The sequence below is a fragment of the Zonotrichia albicollis genome, chromosome 3 (genome assembly GCF_047830755.1).
Source record: "Zonotrichia albicollis isolate bZonAlb1 chromosome 3, bZonAlb1.hap1, whole genome shotgun sequence".
Classification (NCBI taxonomy): Eukaryota; Metazoa; Chordata; class Aves; order Passeriformes; family Passerellidae; genus Zonotrichia; species Zonotrichia albicollis.
This window is the reverse complement of record NC_133821.1, coordinates 1,284,345-1,303,077: the sequence shown is the minus strand read 5'-3', so window position 1 is coordinate 1,303,077 and position 18,733 is coordinate 1,284,345. Positions and strand designations below refer to the sequence as shown.

General features: G+C 50.4%; 1 protein-coding gene across 6 annotated transcripts in view; it reads left to right on the top strand.

The window, feature by feature from the left end:
• Window positions 1–18,733, top strand: part of OTOF (otoferlin) — a 123,768-nt gene that overhangs the window by 41,141 nt on the left and 63,894 nt on the right. The window contains exons 7-11 of one of the 6 annotated variants that reach the window (XM_074536348.1): window positions 2,387–2,422; window positions 4,181–4,216; window positions 4,775–4,795; window positions 5,593–5,640; window positions 11,392–11,421. The exons of the other annotated variants lie outside the window; for them this stretch is intronic. Of the exons in view, the coding sequence (XP_074392449.1) occupies window positions 2,387–2,422; window positions 4,181–4,216; window positions 4,775–4,795; window positions 5,593–5,640; window positions 11,392–11,421 (171 nt within the window). The remainder of the gene's footprint in view (window positions 1–2,386; window positions 2,423–4,180; window positions 4,217–4,774; window positions 4,796–5,592; window positions 5,641–11,391; window positions 11,422–18,733) is intronic. 6 annotated transcript variants of the gene reach the window in all.

Sequence of the window (18,733 nt, the reverse complement as noted above, 5' to 3'; positions counted from 1 at the left end):
TCGTAATAACAGGATTTAACACTGGATCTGCCTTGGATGGGGCAGAGTTGGACCAGGTGATCCCTGTGGGTCCCTGCCAATGCAAAATATCCCACCCTAACACATCCCATCCCATCCCATCCCATCTCCAGCCCATCCCATTATCCTACTATCCCATTATCCCATCCCATCCAATGGATTCCATCCCATTCTATCCCATCCCATTATCCTATTGTCCTATCCCATTCCATTATCCCATCCCATCCCAATTTCCCACCCCATGGATTCCATCCTATGGATCCCATCCCATTGTCCCATCCCCATCCCATCCAATTTTCCCATCCCTTTATCCTATTATCACATAATGCCATCAAATGGATCCCATCCCATCCAATCCCCATCCCATCCCATCCCATCCCATCCCATCCCATCCCATCCCATCCCATCCCATCCCATCCCATCCCATCCCATCCCATCTCCATCCCCATCCCCATCCCCATCCCCATCCCCATCCCCATCCCCATCCCCATCCCATGGATCTCGTTCCATGGATCTCATCCCATCCCATGGATTCCATCCCATCTCCACCCCCATCCCATGGATCTCATCCCATGGATCTCATCCTGTCCCATGGATCCCATCCCATCTCCATCCCCATCCCAATTTCCCATCCCATGGATCCCATCCTATGGATCCCATCCCGTCCCATTATCCCATCCCATCCCATCCCATCCCATCCCATCCCATCCCATCCCATCCCATCCCATCCCATCTCCAGCCAATCCCATTATCCTATTATCCCATTATCCCATTATCCCATTATCCCATTATCCCATCCCATCCCATCCCATCCCATCCCATCCCATCCCATCTCCACCCCCATCCCATGGATCTCATTCCATGGATCTCATCCTGTCCCATGGATCCCATCCCATCTCCATCCCCATCCCAATTTCCCATCCCATGGATCCCACCCTATGGATCCCATCCCGTCCCATTATCCCATCCCATCCCATCCCATCCCATCCCATCCCATCCCATCCCATCCTGTTATCCCATCCCATCCCATCCCATCCCATCCCATCCCATCCCATCCCATCCCATCCCATCCCATCCTGTTATCTCATCCCATCCCATCCTGTTATCCCATCCCATCCCATCCCATCCCATCCCATCCCATCCCATCCCATCCTGTTATCTCATCCCATCCCATCCTGTTATCCCATCCCATCCCATCCCATCCCATCCCATCCCATCCCATCCCATCCCATCCCATCCCATCCCATCCTGTTATCCCATCCCATTATCTTATTATCCCACTATCCCATCCCGCCCCCTCCCCACCCTCCCAGGAAAGAATTCCTTCCCCAAATCCCATCTGAGTCCATCCCTTTGCAGCTTCAACCTTTCCCCCATTTCCTGGCATTCCATCCCTTATCCAAAATCCATGCCAGGGCACGGGGACCTGCTTTAACTTCCGTCTTTTCCAATGACCTATCCCACTATCCCAGGCATTCCCTTCCCTGTTCTTCCTCTCTCCCTCCCCCCTCCCAGCTTGGAGCCCCTTTTCCACCCGAAAAATCCCCTGGGATTTGGGCATGGATATCCCACAGATATCCTGGAGATCCCGGACTTTGGCAGCAAAAATCCCTCTCTGGCAGATCCAGGACAGCCTTGCCCCCTTCCCATGGAGCACAGCATCCCCATCAAGGATTTTGGGAATTCTCCTGTGGAGCTGCTGATTCCAGGGAAAGCAGATCCAGCTTTTCCTAGGCCTCTGCTGGATCCAGGCTGATCCCTTGGAAACACAGGGAATTTTCCACCTTTATTCCCTCTTTCCCAGGGAACGTGTGACCCTCCAGTGTCTGTAGATCCACATGGACTTGTCTGCTTGGGAATTTCCCAAAATTGGGGAATTTCCGTGCAATCAGGACCCCCCCATGAAGCAATCCTGCAGATTTCCAAGGGATGGGAAGAGCTTTCCATCACTGGGATGATGGCAGATCTTCCCAAGGTTTTCCAAGGGCTGGGAATTCCTTTTTCCACCTTCTGGGTGGAAAGGGATACAGGGTACAGCACCCACCCATTCCCACTTTTCCTTTGGGATTTGAGCAAATCCATCCCAAAGAAAAGGAAGGAGTGGGAAAAGGAGGTCAGGAAGGAGGGAACCATCTGAGAAAGGTGGAATATTGGCCAAATACCCCCCAAAATCCAGTCTGGGACAAACCTGGATCCTGTGGACACAATGGGAAGTGGAATGGGGAGGATCCCGGGATTCCAACCATGCATGGAGTGGTTTGCTGTGCCGGAGTGTTCCCAAGTTTTTCCTGATTTGGAAAACAAAGGAAGAGCCCTTTGTCCTCACATCACAGCAGGAATTTTTCCTCTCTCCCTGTAAATTCCCAAGCCTTGGAGACGAAGCGGAAGAAGATCAGCATTGCAGGTAAATTCCCACAGCAGATCCCCCCCTCCCCTTCCAGGGCTGATCCACCTCCAAAGTTCAGCTTTCTAAAGAAAATTCTTTAAATCCAGGATCCATATCAAGACTTGGATGTATTAAATTCCATTTTTGTGTTTCCCTGGGGATCCCAAGTTTGGAATCTGCTCATCCCACACAGAATCCAGGGATGAAGGAGCCAGGAATGGGAGGTGGAGCCTTCCCATGTGCCACATCCCTGGAATGGCTTTGGATCCTTGATCCACTGGGAAGTTTAACCAAAAAAATCCATGGAAAAAATCTTAGGGAAGGATGCAGAATGGGGAAATAAAGTGCTAAAAAAATCCAACCTGGATTTAAAAAATCCCAGGAGATGAGAGGATGTTAGAACCAGGATAGAATCCTTCAAAAACCTAGACTTGTGTTCCAAAGCAGAAAAGAACAGGAAAAAATTTGATATTGGGAAGGAATTCCTCCCTGTGAGGGTGGGGATGGGCTGGGATGGAATTCCCAGAGAAGCTGTGGCTGCCCCTGGATCCCTGGGAGTGTCCAAGAGATTGGAGCAGCCTGGGATAGTGGGAATTGTCCCTGCCCATGGAATGGGATAAACTTTAAAGCCCTTTCTTACCCAAACCATTCAGAAATTTTACAATCCCATGATTTATTCACCAATGTAGACTCACCCTTAGATTCCCAGGAAAAATCAAGAGTCATGAACACTTCCAGAGGCAGTTCAGGAATTGCCAAAACCCGTCTGAGCCCAGCTCCCAACCCCCTGGAAAGTGAGATCCCGGGAAGCACCACCCGATAGGGGCTGTCCTTGAAATATTCATGGCCAGGACAGGGCTGGGAGCCGAAAGGAATCTGCTCCCGGTGAATTATTGATGGAAGCTTTTCTTCCGTGTCCCCGGCGGATCCGAGCCTTGTCCGACTGCCTGTCGCTAATTATCCCTCTGGCACCTGCTCCAAAGCTGGGATCTGTGCCAGGCCTGGGAGAACTTGGGATGAAAATCCCCATTCCCGTTCCCATGTGGATGTGGCACTTGGGGACATGGAATGGCTGGGAATGGCTGGAATTTGGGATAGTGGGGAATTCATCTGTGTCCAAAGAGGTAAGAAGGGTCCAAAATTCCCAAATCCATGTGAAATTTGGATCTTTGGGATGTCGCAGTGCCACCACCAGGATGAACAGGAAGTTTGGGATCTTTTCCATCCTGGGAATAAAAAGTCCCAGTCAAGGTTTTTCCAATTTTTTTCCCCAAAAGGTTTTCCATTTTTTCCCCCAAGGTTTTCCAATTTTTTCCCCTTCATTAAATTAAATGTAATTATGTTAATCATTTAATGTGCCATTAAATTCCTTGGGAAAATACTGCATTCTGAGGATCCTGAAAATCAGGAAAATGTTCAAACCAATGGAGCAGGTTCTGCTGTGGGTCCCAGGGCAGGGCTTTCAGAACCTGGAGATTTTTCCTGGATTCTGGGAATACAAATTGCCCCCAGCCTATTCTGGTGGAGGAGATTGCCAGATGGAGCAGGAGCAATGCTGGAAGAGCAGATCCAGCCTCCAGCCGGGTTTTTCCTGGGAATAGGGGAAGTGGAACACCCTGGGCTGGATGCACAGCTGGAATTCCCTCCCTGGAGCACCCAGAGCTTGGACTCAGCCCCACCCTCCTGGGAAGGGCTGTCCCTGCTCCCTCAGGAATTCTGACGTTGGGATTTAATTGGATTTTTTTTTCCTCTCTTTCTCTCCGGTGCCTCACCCAGGATTAAATTTAACGATGGATACAAGGCAGTGGCAAGGTACCAAAATGTCCTGGTGGGAGGGATCCCAGATTTTGGGGTGGGATCTGGGATTTTGGGAAATTGCTTCCACTCCAGCCCATCCCAGCCCATCCCATATCCTACAGACAGGTGCTGGTCCTGGCATAAACCCAGGATTTGGGATCCAGGTCAGCCTCATCCTGTGCTCCCTCTGCACCGTATCCCACATGGCGATACCAGGAATTACAGTGCCAGGACACAGGGAAAGGCTTCCCACTGGGAAAGGGAAGCTTGGGGTGGGATATTGGGAAAGAATTCCTGGCTGTGAGGGTGGGAAGGGGCTGGGATGGAATTCCCAGAGAAGCTGTGGCTGCCTCTGGATCCCTGGAAGTGTCCAAAGCCAGGTTGGAGCACCCTGGGATAGTGGAAGGTGTTAGGATTGGGATGGGATGATCCTTAAGGTCTCTTCCCACCCAAACCATTCCTGGGATTAGAGGATCAGCCCCTCCCCTTGTCCTGCTCCCATGGGCTGTGTCCAGTTGGGAATGTTTGTTAATTCCTCCCCTTCCTCCTCCTGTCTCCATCTCCTCCCAACAGCGAAGACCCAGAAGATCCCAGGTACGGGACGTGGTGTCCCTGCTTCCCTTTGGGAATGGTGTGTGCATGGAGGGGAGCAGTCCCTGCATGGTGTTTGGATCCAGGGAAAGGGCCTTTTCTGGGATCACCCACCCCGGGATTCCCTCTGTCCTTCCTAATCCCAGCAGGAACAAATCCCCTTCCAGTCAGGCACTGCTGAGGGGGCTCCCAGAGTCGTGTTTGTCTGTATTCCAAGCAATGCATGGATCCTTCCCTTCCCTTCCCTTCCCTTCCCTTCCCTTCCCTTCCCTTCCCTTCCCTTCCCTTCCCTTCCCTTCCCTTCCCTTCCCTTCCCTTCCCTTCCCTTCCCTTCCCTTCCCTTCCCTTCCCTTCCCTTCCCTTCCCTTCCCTTCCCTTCCCTTCCCTTCCCTTCCCTTCCCTTCCCTTCCCTTCCCTTCCCTTCCCTTCCCTTCCCTTATTCCATCAATCCATCCATGGATCCATCCCTCCCTTCACCCATTCCATCCATCCATGCACAGACCTATCCATGGGTCCGTCCATAAATCCATCCATCCATCCATCCATCCATCCATCCATCCATCCATCCATCCATCCATCCATCCCTCCATCCCTGATCCCATCCCTACCGGTGCTGTCCCATCCCTGTTCCCGTTCTCTGGGATCCTTGGGAATCCCGGGCACAGGGATTTCTCCCTCCGGGACCCTCCTGGATTGTCTTTGTTGGGTTGCTCCGTGCATGTGAATAAGTTTTTGGGGAGAAGGTGGATCAGAGCCCATCCCTGGATCACAACTCATGGAATCGCTCCTTTGGATTGCAGAGCCAAGGCCAGAGGGAAAGAGAAAAAACACCTGGCGTTGCCGTTCAGGTATCCCAATTCCCTGATCCCTGATTCCCAGGGCACCCTCCAGCTCTAGGCTCCATCCCCCGGCAGCAGAATCACCTGGGACCATTAGCAGGGCAGGACCGTGAGCCCATTTTTCCAAGGAAAGTGCTCCAAATTAAGGGATAAAATGGGAATTTTCCATCTGTGCCCAGGCTGGGACTGTCCGTGGTCACCTTTGGCAGGAGAGTTGGACTGGAAGGGCCCCAGGAAAAGGAAAGGAGGGAGAGAGGGGAATTTGGCTTTGGTTGCTCCACCAGGACCTTGGGAAAGGATCCTGGATCCCTCAGGAAGTGCAGACACCCACTTGGACACCCTGATCCGAGTGCCAGGAATGAAGTGGATGCAGGGATCAGGAGAGGAAAGAGATGCAGGAAACACTTGGAGGAAGAGGAGGGAAACAGAAGAAAAAGAGGGATGCGCTTGGAATGCGCCATGTTCCTGCATCCCCCACCCAGGGCTTGATTTCCCTGCAGGAAGAGGGAAAGGGCACAGGATCTGCACTTCCCTGGCCTCTTTTCCAAGGATGGATCCCAGGGATGGGATATCCCAGCACTTCTTCTCAGGGATGGGATATCCCACACCCTCTGCCACGCAGGGATGGATCCTCAGGGATGGGACATTCCAGCCCCTCTGCCCACTCAGGGATGGATCCCATGGATGGGACATTCCCGACCCTCTGTCCACCCAGGAATCGATTCTCAGGTGTGGAATATCTCAGACCCTCTGCCCACCCAGGGATGGGATATCCCAGACCCTCTGCCCAACCAGGGATGGGACATTCCCAACACTCTTCCCACCCAGGGATGCATCCTGTCCTGACTCCAGGGAACATCCCAGACCCTCTGCCCACCCAGGGAGGGATCCCATCCTGATTCCAGGGGACATTCCAGACCTTCTGCCCACCAAGGGATGGATCCCAGGGACAGGACATTCCAGACTCTGCCCACCCCAGGATGAATTCTCAGGGGTGGAACATCCCAGCCCCTCTGCCCACCCAGGGATGGGACATTCCCAACCCTTTGCCCACCCAAGGATTGGACATTCCCAACTTTGCCCACCCAGAATGGATCCCATTCTGACTCCGGAACATTCTAGACCCTCTTCCCACCCAGGGATGGATCCCAAGGATGGAATATCCCAGGCACTGTGTCCACCTAGGGATGGGACATTCCCGACCCTCTGCCATCCAGGGACGTGATATCCCAGAACCTCTGCCCACCCAGGGCTGGATCCCATCCTGACTCCAGGGAACATTCCAGCCTCTCTTCCCACCCAGGGATGGATCCTCAGGGACAGGATATGCCAGACCCTCTGCCTATTCAGGGAAGGGACATTCCTGACCCTCTTCCACACCAGGGATGGACCCCAGGGATGCAACATTTCAGCTTCTCTGCCCACCCAGGGGCGGATTCTCAGGGATAGAAGATCCCAGAACATCTGCCCACCCAGGGACGCATCCTCAGGGATGGGATATCCCAGACCCTCTGCCCAACCAGGGATGGGACATTCCCAACACTCTTCCCACCCAGGAATGCATCCTGTCCTGACTCCAGGGAACATCCCAGCCCCTCTGCCCACCCAGGGACGGATCCCATCCTGATTCCAGGGGACATTCCAGACCTGCCCACCAAGGGATGGATCCCAGGGACAGGACATTCCAGACTCTCTGCCCACCCCAGGATGAATTCTCAGGGGTGGAATATCCCAGCCCCTCTGCCCACCCAGGGATGGGACATTCCCAACCCTTTGCCCACCCAAGGATTGGACATTCCCAACTTTGCCCACCCAGAATGGATCCCATTCTGACTCCAGGGAACATTCCAGACCCTCTTCCCACCCAGGGATGGATCCCAGGGATGGGATATCCCAGCACTCCTTCCCACCCAGGGATGGAATATCCCAGGCACTGTGTCCACCTAGGGATGGGACATTCCCGACCCTCTGCCATCCAGGGACGTGATATCCCAGGCCCTCTGGTCACCCAGGGATGGATCCTCAGGGATGGGACATTCCAGTCCCCCTGCCCACCCAGGGATGGATCCTCAGGGATGGGACATTCCAGCCCCCCTGCCCAACCAGGGGTGTGACATCCCAGCCTCTCTTCCCACCCTTGGATGGATCCCATCCTGACTGCAGGGAACATTCCAGCCCCTCTGCCCCCCCAGGGCAGTTTGGATGGGGAAGGGAAGGGAAGGAGGGAAGGATCCCAAATTTTGGGGTGGGATCTGGGATTTTGAGGGATTACTTCCATTCCAGCCCATCCCACATCCTACAGACAGGTGCTGGTCCCAGCATAAACCCAGGATTTGGGATCCAGGTCAGCCTCATCCTGTGCTCCCTCTGCACTATTTCCCACATGGTGATACCAGGAATTACAGGGCCAGGACACAAGGAAATCTTCCCATTGGGAAAGGGAAGCTTGGGGTGGGATATTGGGAAGGAATTCCTGGCTGTGAGGGTGGGAAGGGGATGAGCAGGAATTCCCAGAGAAGATGTGGAAGGAGGGAAGGATCCTGCCCAGTGAGATCAGCGGGATGTGATCCCTGCCTTGAATCCCATCTCCAGTGTGTGTCCAGCAGGACCTGGACCAGATCCCTGAGCTCCAGGAGAAAGCCTGGAATGATTGAATTCCTCTCCTGGCAGCTTTTCCTCTCCTGGCAGCTTTTCCAATGCTGAGCTGGGGCTCGGCTCTCCCAGGAGGAGCTCAGCTGGCAGGGAAATCACTTTCCCCTTTCTGCTCCCGCGGCAGGAGTCAGGACAGGGAAAAAACAGGAATTCTTGGATCAGAGATCAGAGCAGGCTGATCCCTGCCCGTGCTGCTCTTCCCAGTTTCCATCCCGTGTCCCGTTTTATTTTGAATTCCTTTGGAATTCTCCCAAAACCCAAAATCCAGCAACACTTCACTATTTAATTTTTTTTCCTGGATGGTTTTCCAGCAGCTCGGGCACAAGGAGTTGGAATTTCAGCTTCTGAAATCTGTCCCTTGTCTCCTGTCCCCAACCGGGCGGAGGAGCCGGTGTAATTAACTCCAGGCTCCTTAATTACTTCCCGAGCAGCTTAATTGCTTTCTCCTCCCTAATTGCTGCGGGACAATGAGGGCGATTAACGGGGGAGGGGAGGGAAGAGGGGAGAGAAGCAGGAGCGGGGAGGAAAACAGGGAAGGAGGAGCGGGAAGGGAAACAGGGGGAAAAAATAAATAGGGACGAAGTACCAGAGAGAAAAATACGGAGAAAAACAGGGAAGCAGGACTCGGGACGAAACAGGGAGGAAAATAAATAGGGAAGAAGGACTGGGGAAGAAAACACGAGGAAAACAAGGAAGAAGGACCTGGGAGGAAAACAGAAAGGAAAATAAATAGGGAAGAATGACTGGGGAGGAAAATGGGGAGAAAAATAGGGCGGAAAACAGGAAAACAGGGAAGCAGGACCCAGGAGGAAAATAGGGAGGAAATCAGGCAGGAAAACAGGGAAGAAGGACTGCGGAGGAAATCAGGGATGAAAATAGGAAGGAAAATAAATAGGGATGAAGCACCAGGAAGGAAAACAGGGAGGAAAATAGAGAGAAAAATAGAGAGGAAAACAGGCAGGAAAACTGGAAGAAAAAGAGAGAAGCAGGATCCAGAAGGAAAACAGGGAAGCAGGGCTGGGGAGGAAAGCAGAAAGGAAAACAGGGAAAAAAAGAGAGAAGCAGGACCAGGGAGGAAAGCAGAGATGAAAACAGCGAAGCAGGTCCAAGGAGGAAAATAGAGAGGCAAATGGAGAGAAGCAGGACCCAAGAGGAAAACAGGGAACAGGACTGGGGAGGAAGAAGAGAAGGAAAATGGGGAATAGGACCCAGGGAGGAAAGTAGGGAGGAAACCAGGGAAGAATATATAGGGAGGAAAATAAATAACGAAGAAAGACTGAGGAGGAAATCAGGGAGGAAAATGGGGAGAAAAAATAGAGGGGAAAACAGGAAGCAGGACTGGGGAGGAAATCAGGGAGGAAAGAAGGGAAGAAAATAAATAGGGAAGAAGGACTGGGGAGGAAAATAAACAGGGAAGAAGGACTGGGGAGGAAAACACAAGGAAAAAAGGGAAGCAGGACCTGGGAAGAAAACAGAAAGGAAAACAAGGAGGAAAGTAGGGAGGAGGAGAATAAATAGGGAAGAAGGACCCAGGAGGAGAACTGGTAAGAAAACAGAAAGGAAAACAGGGAGGAGAATAGGGAGGAAAACAAATAGGGAACAGGGACTGGAGAGAAAAAGAGGAAGGAAAAGAGGGAAGCAGGCCCAGGGTGGAAAACCGCGAGAAAAAAAGGGAGACAAATGGAGAGAAGCAGGATCCAAGAGGAAAACAGGGAACAGGACTGGGGAGGAAAAAGAGGAGGAAACACAGAACAGGACCTGGGGAGGAAAACAGGAAGGAAGGACCAGGGAGAAAATCAGTGAGGGAAATAGAAAGGAAAATAAAGAGGGAAGAAGGACTGGGGAGGAAAAAAGGGAGAAAATTAGGGAAGAAAACAGGGAAGCAGGACCCAAGAGGAAAACAGGGAGGAAGAGAGGGAAGCAGGACCGGGGTAGAAAACAGAGAGGAAAATAGGGAGGCAGGTCCAGGGAGGAAAATAGGGAGGAAAATGGAGAGAAGCAGGATCAAAAAGGAAAACAGGGAACAGGACTCAGGGAGGAAAACTGGGAGGAAAACAGGGAAGAAGGACCAAGGGAGGGAAACAGGGAGCAAAAGAGAGAGGAAAACAGGGAAGCAGGACCTGGGAGGAAAACTGGGAAGAAAAGAGGGAAGAAGGACTGGGGAGGAAATCAGAGAGGAAAACAGGAAGGCAAATAAATAGGGAAGAAGGACTGGGGAGGAAAATGGGGAGAAAAATAGGGAGGAAAACTGGGAGGAAAAGAGGGAGGAAAACAGGACCGGGGAGGAAAGCAGAAAGGAAGACAGAGAGAAAAAGAGAGAAGCAGGACCTGGGAGGAAAACTGGGAATAGGACTGGGAAGGAAAAGGAGGAGAAAAACAGGGAAGAAGGACCTGGGGAAGAAAACAGGGAGGCAGAACCTGCAGAGAGAAACATTGGAGAAGCAAACCAGAAGCCAGGGAGCAGAGCAGGATCTCAGAAAGAAAAGGGAAGGAAAGGATAAATGTTTCCCATGTGGAGTCTGGGCAGGAATGAGGAATTCCAGATCCAGCCCATTCCCTGCAGCTCAGGCCTCTCTAGAGCAGGGATATGGATGTGTTAGGATAAGGAAAACCATCCTCGTCTCCAGAAAAGAGAAGCTCTGTCCCCTGCCGAGGAGCTTCCCAAACCCAGGAATGGAATCCAGGAATCCCACATGTCCTGCACAGTGGTGCTACATTAATGGCCCCAAACACAAATCCAGGGAATTTCCATCACTTCCAGCTCCAGTTTTGGGAGGGGATGTTTTCCACCTAAATTTTAAGCTGACAGAGAGGAAGTTTGGGTGGGATATTGGGAAGGAATTCTTCCTTGTGAGGGTGGGGAGGGGCTGGGATGGAATTCCCAGAGCAGCTGTGAGTGCTTCAGGATTCCTGGAAGGGTCCAAGGCCAGGCTGGACATTGGGGTTTGGAGCAGCCTGGGACAGTGCATGCATCCCACCCCATGGCAGGAGTGGGGTTATGGATTTTAAAGGTCCCTTCCCACCCAAAGCATTCCATGATTCCCTGATTCCTCAGTCACTGAAGTTTGTTTGCCTTTTATTCCCTCAATATTCCACCACCGGCTCCAGCAAAGGCAAGGAGAAGACCAAGGAGAACAAGTAGGTTTGATCTCCCTGCTCCTCCTCCTCTTCATTCCCACTTTTCCAGCTGATCCACTTGGTTTGCTCTTCCTGCTCCTCCTCCTCTTCATTCCCAATTTTCCCAGCCGATCTGATTGGTTTGCTCTCCCTACTCCTCCTTCTCCTCCTCTTCATTCCCACTTTTCCAGCTGATCCAGGTGGTTTGCTCTCCCTGGTCCTCCTCCTCCTCTTCATTCCCACTTTTCCAGCTGATCCAGTAGCTGTGCTCTGCCTTTCTCTAAAGCCAGACCTATCCACCCTGGAAAAACTTGGTTTTCTTGAATGTGTGGCCTCAGGGAATATTTATCAAAAAAACCAAGGAAAATTTATCCAGCAAAATCTTTGGAGTATGGCAGTGCCTGAAGGGAACAGAGAGACCTTGAGGGATCCGTAGGGATCGGATGGAGGGAGATTCCCAGGCTGGACATGGACAGGACAGGAGAAGTCTGGGTGCAGACAGGACTCGGATCCAGCTTTTCTTTGGATTTCAGGAAAAGGTTCTTCCCCCAGAGCTGGCTGGGCACTGGAGCAGCTCCCCAGGGAATGGTGACATTCCCAGAGCTCCAGGAGCAATGGGACAGGCACAGAGTGGGATTGCTGGGGTGTCCTGGGCAGGAGTTGGATCCATGATCCCGTTTGGTCCCTTCCCACTCAGGAATTCCATGGTCCGACAGCTCCTGTGCCCACATTAGGCTGCCAGATTTCTTAGCTCCTTCCTTTCTTTCATTCCCAATAATTTTCATGGATACCAGACTGGGATGTTCCCCCAAACCCCAGATCCTCTGGCTCAAATTTAAACTCAGCTCCAGGGAATGATCCTGGAATCATCCCCAGGGACTTCCCCATCTGAGAGACCTCTCCTGGTTCCTATTCCTTCTTTTGTGGTTTAGGGGATCAATTCATGGCACATGCCATGGATGGATCCTCCCAAATAATGGGCTGAAGCAGGAAGTGGAGATGAGGTGGAGAAGGAGGGAAATGTCCTGAAGCAGAGTCAGGAAAAATGGGAAGAGATCTCCCAGCTCTGGTCCTTCCTCTGGGAAGAAGCACCAAGGGATTGAGGGTTGGGATTTTCCCAAGGGTATAGGATGGACCCAGCAGTGGGATCTGTCCTCTGGAAGAACTCCTGGCAGGTGGAATTCCTGCAAGGAAATGAGCAATGGGAATGCTGTTCCCTGCTCCTGGTTCCCTGTAAAATGCAGAGATTAAAATGTCCTTTTATCAATGGATAATTCAGCAGTAATGGGATCTTTAACTGGAAGCTGGCCAGGACAGAGGCTGCTCCCAAATCCCTGCTGTGGCTCCAGAATGCCTGTGGATTCTGGATATCCCCACAAGGCAAAATCCCAAAGGACAAAGCCAAGGGGAGCAGCAGGAGGGTTTGTGGAAGTGGAGATGATCCATGCTCAATCCCATATTAGAGCCCAGAAAATCCATGGGAAGAGGCTGGCTGGAATCTCTGGCGTCTAACATGGATTTAAACTTCCTTGGAAATTCTTCCATCTCCCAGTGAAGGGCAGTGATTAAAATGTCCTTTTATCCATGGATAATTCACCAGTAATGGGATCTTTAACTGGAAGCTGTCCAGGACAGAGGCTGCTCCCAAATCCCTGCTGTGGCTCCAGAATCCCTGTGGATTCCGGAGATTCCCACAAGGCAAAATCCTGAAGGCCAAAGCCAAGAGGAGCAGCAGGAGGGTTTGTGGAAATGGAGATGATCCATGCTAAATCCCATATTAGACCCCAGAAAATCCATGGGAAGAGGCTGGCTGGAGTCTCTGGTGTCTAACATGGATTTAAACTTCCTTGGATGTTCTTCCAACTGCCAGAAAAAGGGCAGTGATTAAAATGTCCTTTTATCCATGGATAATTCACCAGTAATGGGATCTCTAACTGGAAGCTGTCCAGGACAGAGGCTGCTCCCAAATCCCTGCTGTGGTTCCAGAATCCCTGTGGATTCCGGAGAACCCCATTGGTGAAATCCTGAAGGACAAAAGGAGCAGGCTTGTGGAAGTGGCGATGATCCATGCTCAATCCCAATCTCATGTTAGACCCCAGAAAATCCATGGGAAGAGGCTGGCTGGAGTCTCTGGTGTCTGACATGGATTTAAACTTCCTTGGATGTTCTTCCAACTGCCAGTAAAAGACAGTGATTAAAATGTCCTTTTATCCATGGATAATTCACCAGTAATGGGATCTTTAACTGCCCAGGACAGAGGCTGCTCCCAGCTCCCGGCTGTGGCTCCAGAATCCCTGTGGATTTTGGAGATCCCCACAATGTGAAAACCTAAAGGACAAAGCCAAAAGGAGTAGCAGGAGGGTTTGTGGAAATGGAGATGATCCATGCTTAATCCCAATCCCATATTAGAGCCCAGAAAATCCACGGGAAGAGGCTGGCTGGAATCTCTGGCGTCTAACATGGATTTAAACTTCCTTGGAATCTCTTCCATCTCCCAGTGAAGGGCAGTGATTAAAATGTCCTTTTATCCATGGATAATTCACCAGTAATGGGATCTTTAACTGGAAGCCGGCCAGGACAGAGGCTGCTCCCAAATCCCTGCTGTGGTTCCAGAATCCCTGTGGATTCCGGAGAACGCCATTGGCGAAATCCTGAAGGACAAAAGGAGCAGGCTTGTGGAAGTGGCGATGATCCATGCTCAATCCCAATGTCATATTAGACCCCAGAAAATCCATGGGAAGAGGCTGGCTGGAATCTCTGGTGTCTAACATGGATTTAAACTTTCTTGGAAGTTCTTCACACTCCAAACTTGCTGGAACCCAGGTGGGATGTGTTGTGATGGGGCAGCAGCAATTTTTCCAGAACCTGGGTTCTTCAGGAAAGCGGGATAAGGGCGGGAGATGGCCCAGGAGGGCTCTCGGTGCCATGGTGGCAGCTCAGGTTCCGCCGGTGCGCGGATCCTCATGGAATATTCATGTGGAGACGGTGTCAGCTCTCCGCCAGCCCCGGTGTCCCACCGGCACCGTCGGGAGCGTGGTGGGAGCATTGGGAAGATCCCACAAAAACCCCGCTGTGCCCACGGTGGAGACTCGGAGGGATCCCCCATCCCTGCTCCGTCCCCTCCGGCGCTGGGATGGATGTCCCACCATAGAGGCTCCGCCATTCCCACCTTGGATATTCCAGAACCTTCTCCTGCTGGGCTGGGTGAAGGTAGAAGCTGGGATGGGAAGGGGGAGGTGTTTGGGATTGGGCAGGGCTCGCCCAGCTTGGGAAAGGGACGGGTGGGGATCGGGAAAGGGTTGGGGATTGGGATGAGGCACTGGGATGCTGCTCCGGAACTTTTGGGATGGCTCCGTCTTCATCCTCGTCCTGCTCCTTCCCTTCTTCCCAGCACCTGCTGAATGCTGCCAAAATCCAACAAAACCCTCTAAAAAACCCACCAAAAACCCGCTGCTTCAGAATTTATTTCTTTGTCTCTTTTTTTTCCTCTTATTCCCTTTCCCCTCCATTTTTCCTGTTTTTTTTTTTTTTTCCCCTCCCTTTTTCCTCCCTTTTTATTCCCTGGTGCTTTCTCCTGTTTGTTTGGAGGTTTTTTTTCCTGCTTTATCCTTGACAGGTTTTTTTATCCCAACAGTTTTCTTTCCCAAAGTTTTTTCTTTCATCTATTTTTCCCCCCCTTTTTTTCCCTGTTGATACCTCCTGGATTTTCTTTCCCAAATTTTTCTGAGTATTTTTCCTTTTCTTTTTTTTTTTTTTTTTTTTACTTTGTCCCTGCTCTTCCCTCAGGTTTTCCCCCTCTCCCTCCCATTTTATTTTCCCTCTATTTTTTTCCCCTGCTTATTTTCTTTTTTTCCCCCTGCTTATTCCTCCACAGTTTTTCCTAAATTTTTCTGGTTTTTCCCTTTTTCTTTTCTATTCCCCCCCCTCATTCCCCAACCCCAATTTTTCCTCTGTTTTTCCCCTCCATTTTTACCTCCCCATTTTTCCTTAACTGTTCCCCCCTTTTTTCCCTGTTTCTTTTCTTCCCTATTTTCCCCTTCATTTTTAAATTTTCCTCCTTTCTTTTTCCTTTTCTCATTTCTTATTTTACCTTTTTTGTCCTTTTTACTTTCCTCCTCTTTTCTTTACTTCCCCTTTTCCCCTTTTTTCTTTTTTGTTACTTTTCCCAATTTTCTTTATTTTACCTTTTTCATTTTAACCCTTCTTCCCCTCTCTTCTTTTTCCCTTTTTTTCCTCTTTCCCTCTTTTTTCCTTCCTTTTTCCCTTTCCCCCAGCACCCTCCAAATCCCTTTATTCCCTTCCCAAAACTCCATTCCCTGCTGGGCACGGACACAGCACCTGAACCTCTATTCCATATTTTTATTTTCTGGATTTTTCCCTCCGATCCACCTCACCCTGTGGATGTCCCAGATTTTCCCCATTCCCAGGTGTGGTTTTTCAACACCTTGGATAAGATGATTAATCCCAGTTTTTTTCCACACATCACCCCAAATCCACCATCATCATTTTACTGTCAGGAACATCTGAGGGATCCAAATCCTTGTTTTCCGTGGATTTGGCAGCTGAGAGAGGACCCTGATGGAATTTTCCATGCTGAGTCCATCACCAGCTGCTCCTCACTTTGGTTTTCCTTCCCAAGAAACCTCAGAAATTCCCAGGACAGTGATTTTATCAAATCCATTTGTTAAATGGATTTGATAAAAATTTGATTAATTTTATCCAGTCCATTTAACAAATGGAAGCTCTGGGACTGGACGGATTTGTTTTCTCTTTTTTTGCTCTTCATTTTTTGAAAATTTCATGGAAAAGAAAGGAATCTAATCCAACCAACAGGGAGGTGTGGCTGAAGGGCAGAGAATGATCTGGGAGCAGAATTCCAGAGCCTGAGTCGTGATTCCAACATTTCCTCATTAAATAAATTATTTTGAAAACAGCTCCAAAGGGTCCCATCCACTGGGTGCTCCCTGGTGGAATCACAGATATGGAATCCTCATCTTTAACTTTTCTCCTCCAATCCATGGAAAAAATGAAGCATCCTGGGAATAAATCACAGCTTCCATAGGCCTGAGTGCTGCTTTAGTCCCATATTTAAATACTGAATCTTATCCCAACCTTATCCTCTCCCTCAGATATGTTATTTTCCCATTCTCTTTAATTTTCTTCCTGCTTTCTCTGGCTCTCTCTGTGGCCTGGAGGTTTCTGGGGGTGATTTCCAACCAGGACTCAATTCCAGGGATTTTTCCTAGTGAAAAAATTCCCAAGGGTAAAACGTGACCCTTCGGCTCCATCCAGAGGTGGGACTGGGAAATCCCACAGGGTCAGTGTGGTTTCCTTGTGGAATGACATCCCAATCCTGCAGAATCCAGGAGCTCTGGATTGCCTGGATCTCCTGGCCTGGCAGCCAGGTGCGGTCCAGGTTGGAGGTGAGGTCCTGACTGGAGGTGAGGTCCTGACTTGAAGTTAGATCCAGGCTGGAGGCTGGAGATTAAACTTTGGTTGAAGGTGAGGAAAAATCCAGGGTGGAGGTGACTTTTTGTCCTGGCTGGAAGTGAATCCCAGTTTGGAGGTGAGGTCTAGCTTGGAGGAGATGTCAAGGCTGGAGGTGAGGTGAGTTCCCAGCTGGAGTGAGGTTCATCTTGGAGATGAAGTTCAGACTGAAGATTAGGAAAGTTCTAGCCTGGATGTGAAGTCTAGGTCTGGTCAGAGGTGAGGAAAGGTCCAGTTTGGAGGTGGGGTCAAGGCAGGGGTTGAGGTCCGAGTTGGAGGTGAGGTCCGGCCTGGAGGTGAGGTTCATCTTGGAGGTTACACCTGGCCTGTAGGGAAGGTCCAGCCTGGAGCTGAGTTCCCAGTTTGGAGGTGAGTTCCAGCCTGGAGGCAAGGCTCAGCTTGGAGCTGGGATCTGGACTGGAGGTGAGCTCCAGTCAGGTGAGGTGGGGAAAGGTCCATCCTGGAGGTGAGGTAAGGTCCAAGCAAGAGGTGAGAACCAGGCTGGAGGTGAAGTCCTGGCTGGAACTGGAGTCCAGGCTGGAGATGAGGACCCAACTGAAAATGGTTCATTTTGGAGGTGAGGTCCAAGCAGGGGGTGATGAAAGGTCCATGGAGGTGCGGTCCCAGTTGGAGGTGAAGTCTGGTTTGGAGGTGAGGTTCATCTTGGAGGTGAAGTCCAGTTTGGAATTGAGGTCCTGACTGGAACTGGAGTCCAGGCTGGAGATGAGGTGCCAACTGAAAATGGCTCATTTTGGAGGTGAGGTTCAAGCAGGAGGTGATGAAAGGTCCAGTCTGGAGATGAGGTCCCAGTTTGGAAGTGAGGCCTGGTTTTGAGGTGAAGTCAAGGGGGGAGTTGAGGTTCCAGTGGGAGATGAGGTCCAGGCTGGAGGTCAGGTTCATCTTGGAGGTGAGGTCCCGGTTTGGAGGTGAGGTCCTGGCTGGAAGTCCAACCTGCAGGTGAGGGGTGATCCTGGCTGGAGGTCTCCTGTTACTTCCAAGAAAATCTCCAGCAAACCTGTGAAGGTTCCTTCATTTCCAGTGATGGAAATTCTCCAATTAAAAACATTGCTCTGTCATGGGTGCCGGAATTTTGGGGTTGTCGGAATTTTTAGAGTGTCTGAATTTCTTAGTGTCTGAATTTTGGAGTATTCCATTTTTTAATTGTCTGAATTTCTGGGGTGTCTGAATTTCTAGGGTGTTTGAAATTTTGGGGTGTCTGAGTTTTGGTGTATTTGAATTTTGGGCTGTCTGAATTTTTGGGGTGTCTGAATTTTGGGGTGTTTAGTTTTGGGCTGTCTGAATTTTTGGGGCTTTGAATTTTCGGGGTGTTGGAATTTTTGGTGTGTCGGAATTTAGAGGTGTTTGAATTTTTGGTGTGTCTGAATTTAGGGGTGTTCGAATTTTTGGGTGTCTGAATGTTGGGGTGTTTGAATTTCAGGATGTCGGAATTTTTGAGTATTTGAATTTTGGGGTATTTGAATTTTTGGCTGTCTGAATTTTCAGAGTGTTTGAATTTTGGGGTGTTTCATTTTTAGTAGTTTCATTTTCTGATGTCTTGGAAAGAAATTCCATGGACTGGTTGGGAGAGATGAGGAGTAGGAACACAACCGGGATCCCCAGCAGGGGGTTATCCCAAGCTGAGGCATTCCCAGATAAAAAATGGGATCCAAGATTTCAGGGCAGTGAATTCCACTCCCTATTCTGACTCTCTGGAATATTTCCTGCTCTGTTTTTCAGCTGACATTTCCTCATTCCCTTTTGGAAATAAAACCCCTCCTTTTCCCATGTCCTAGAAAACACCAAAAAATACAGAAATTAACGGGGATTTTTATTCTCCCTCTCTTCA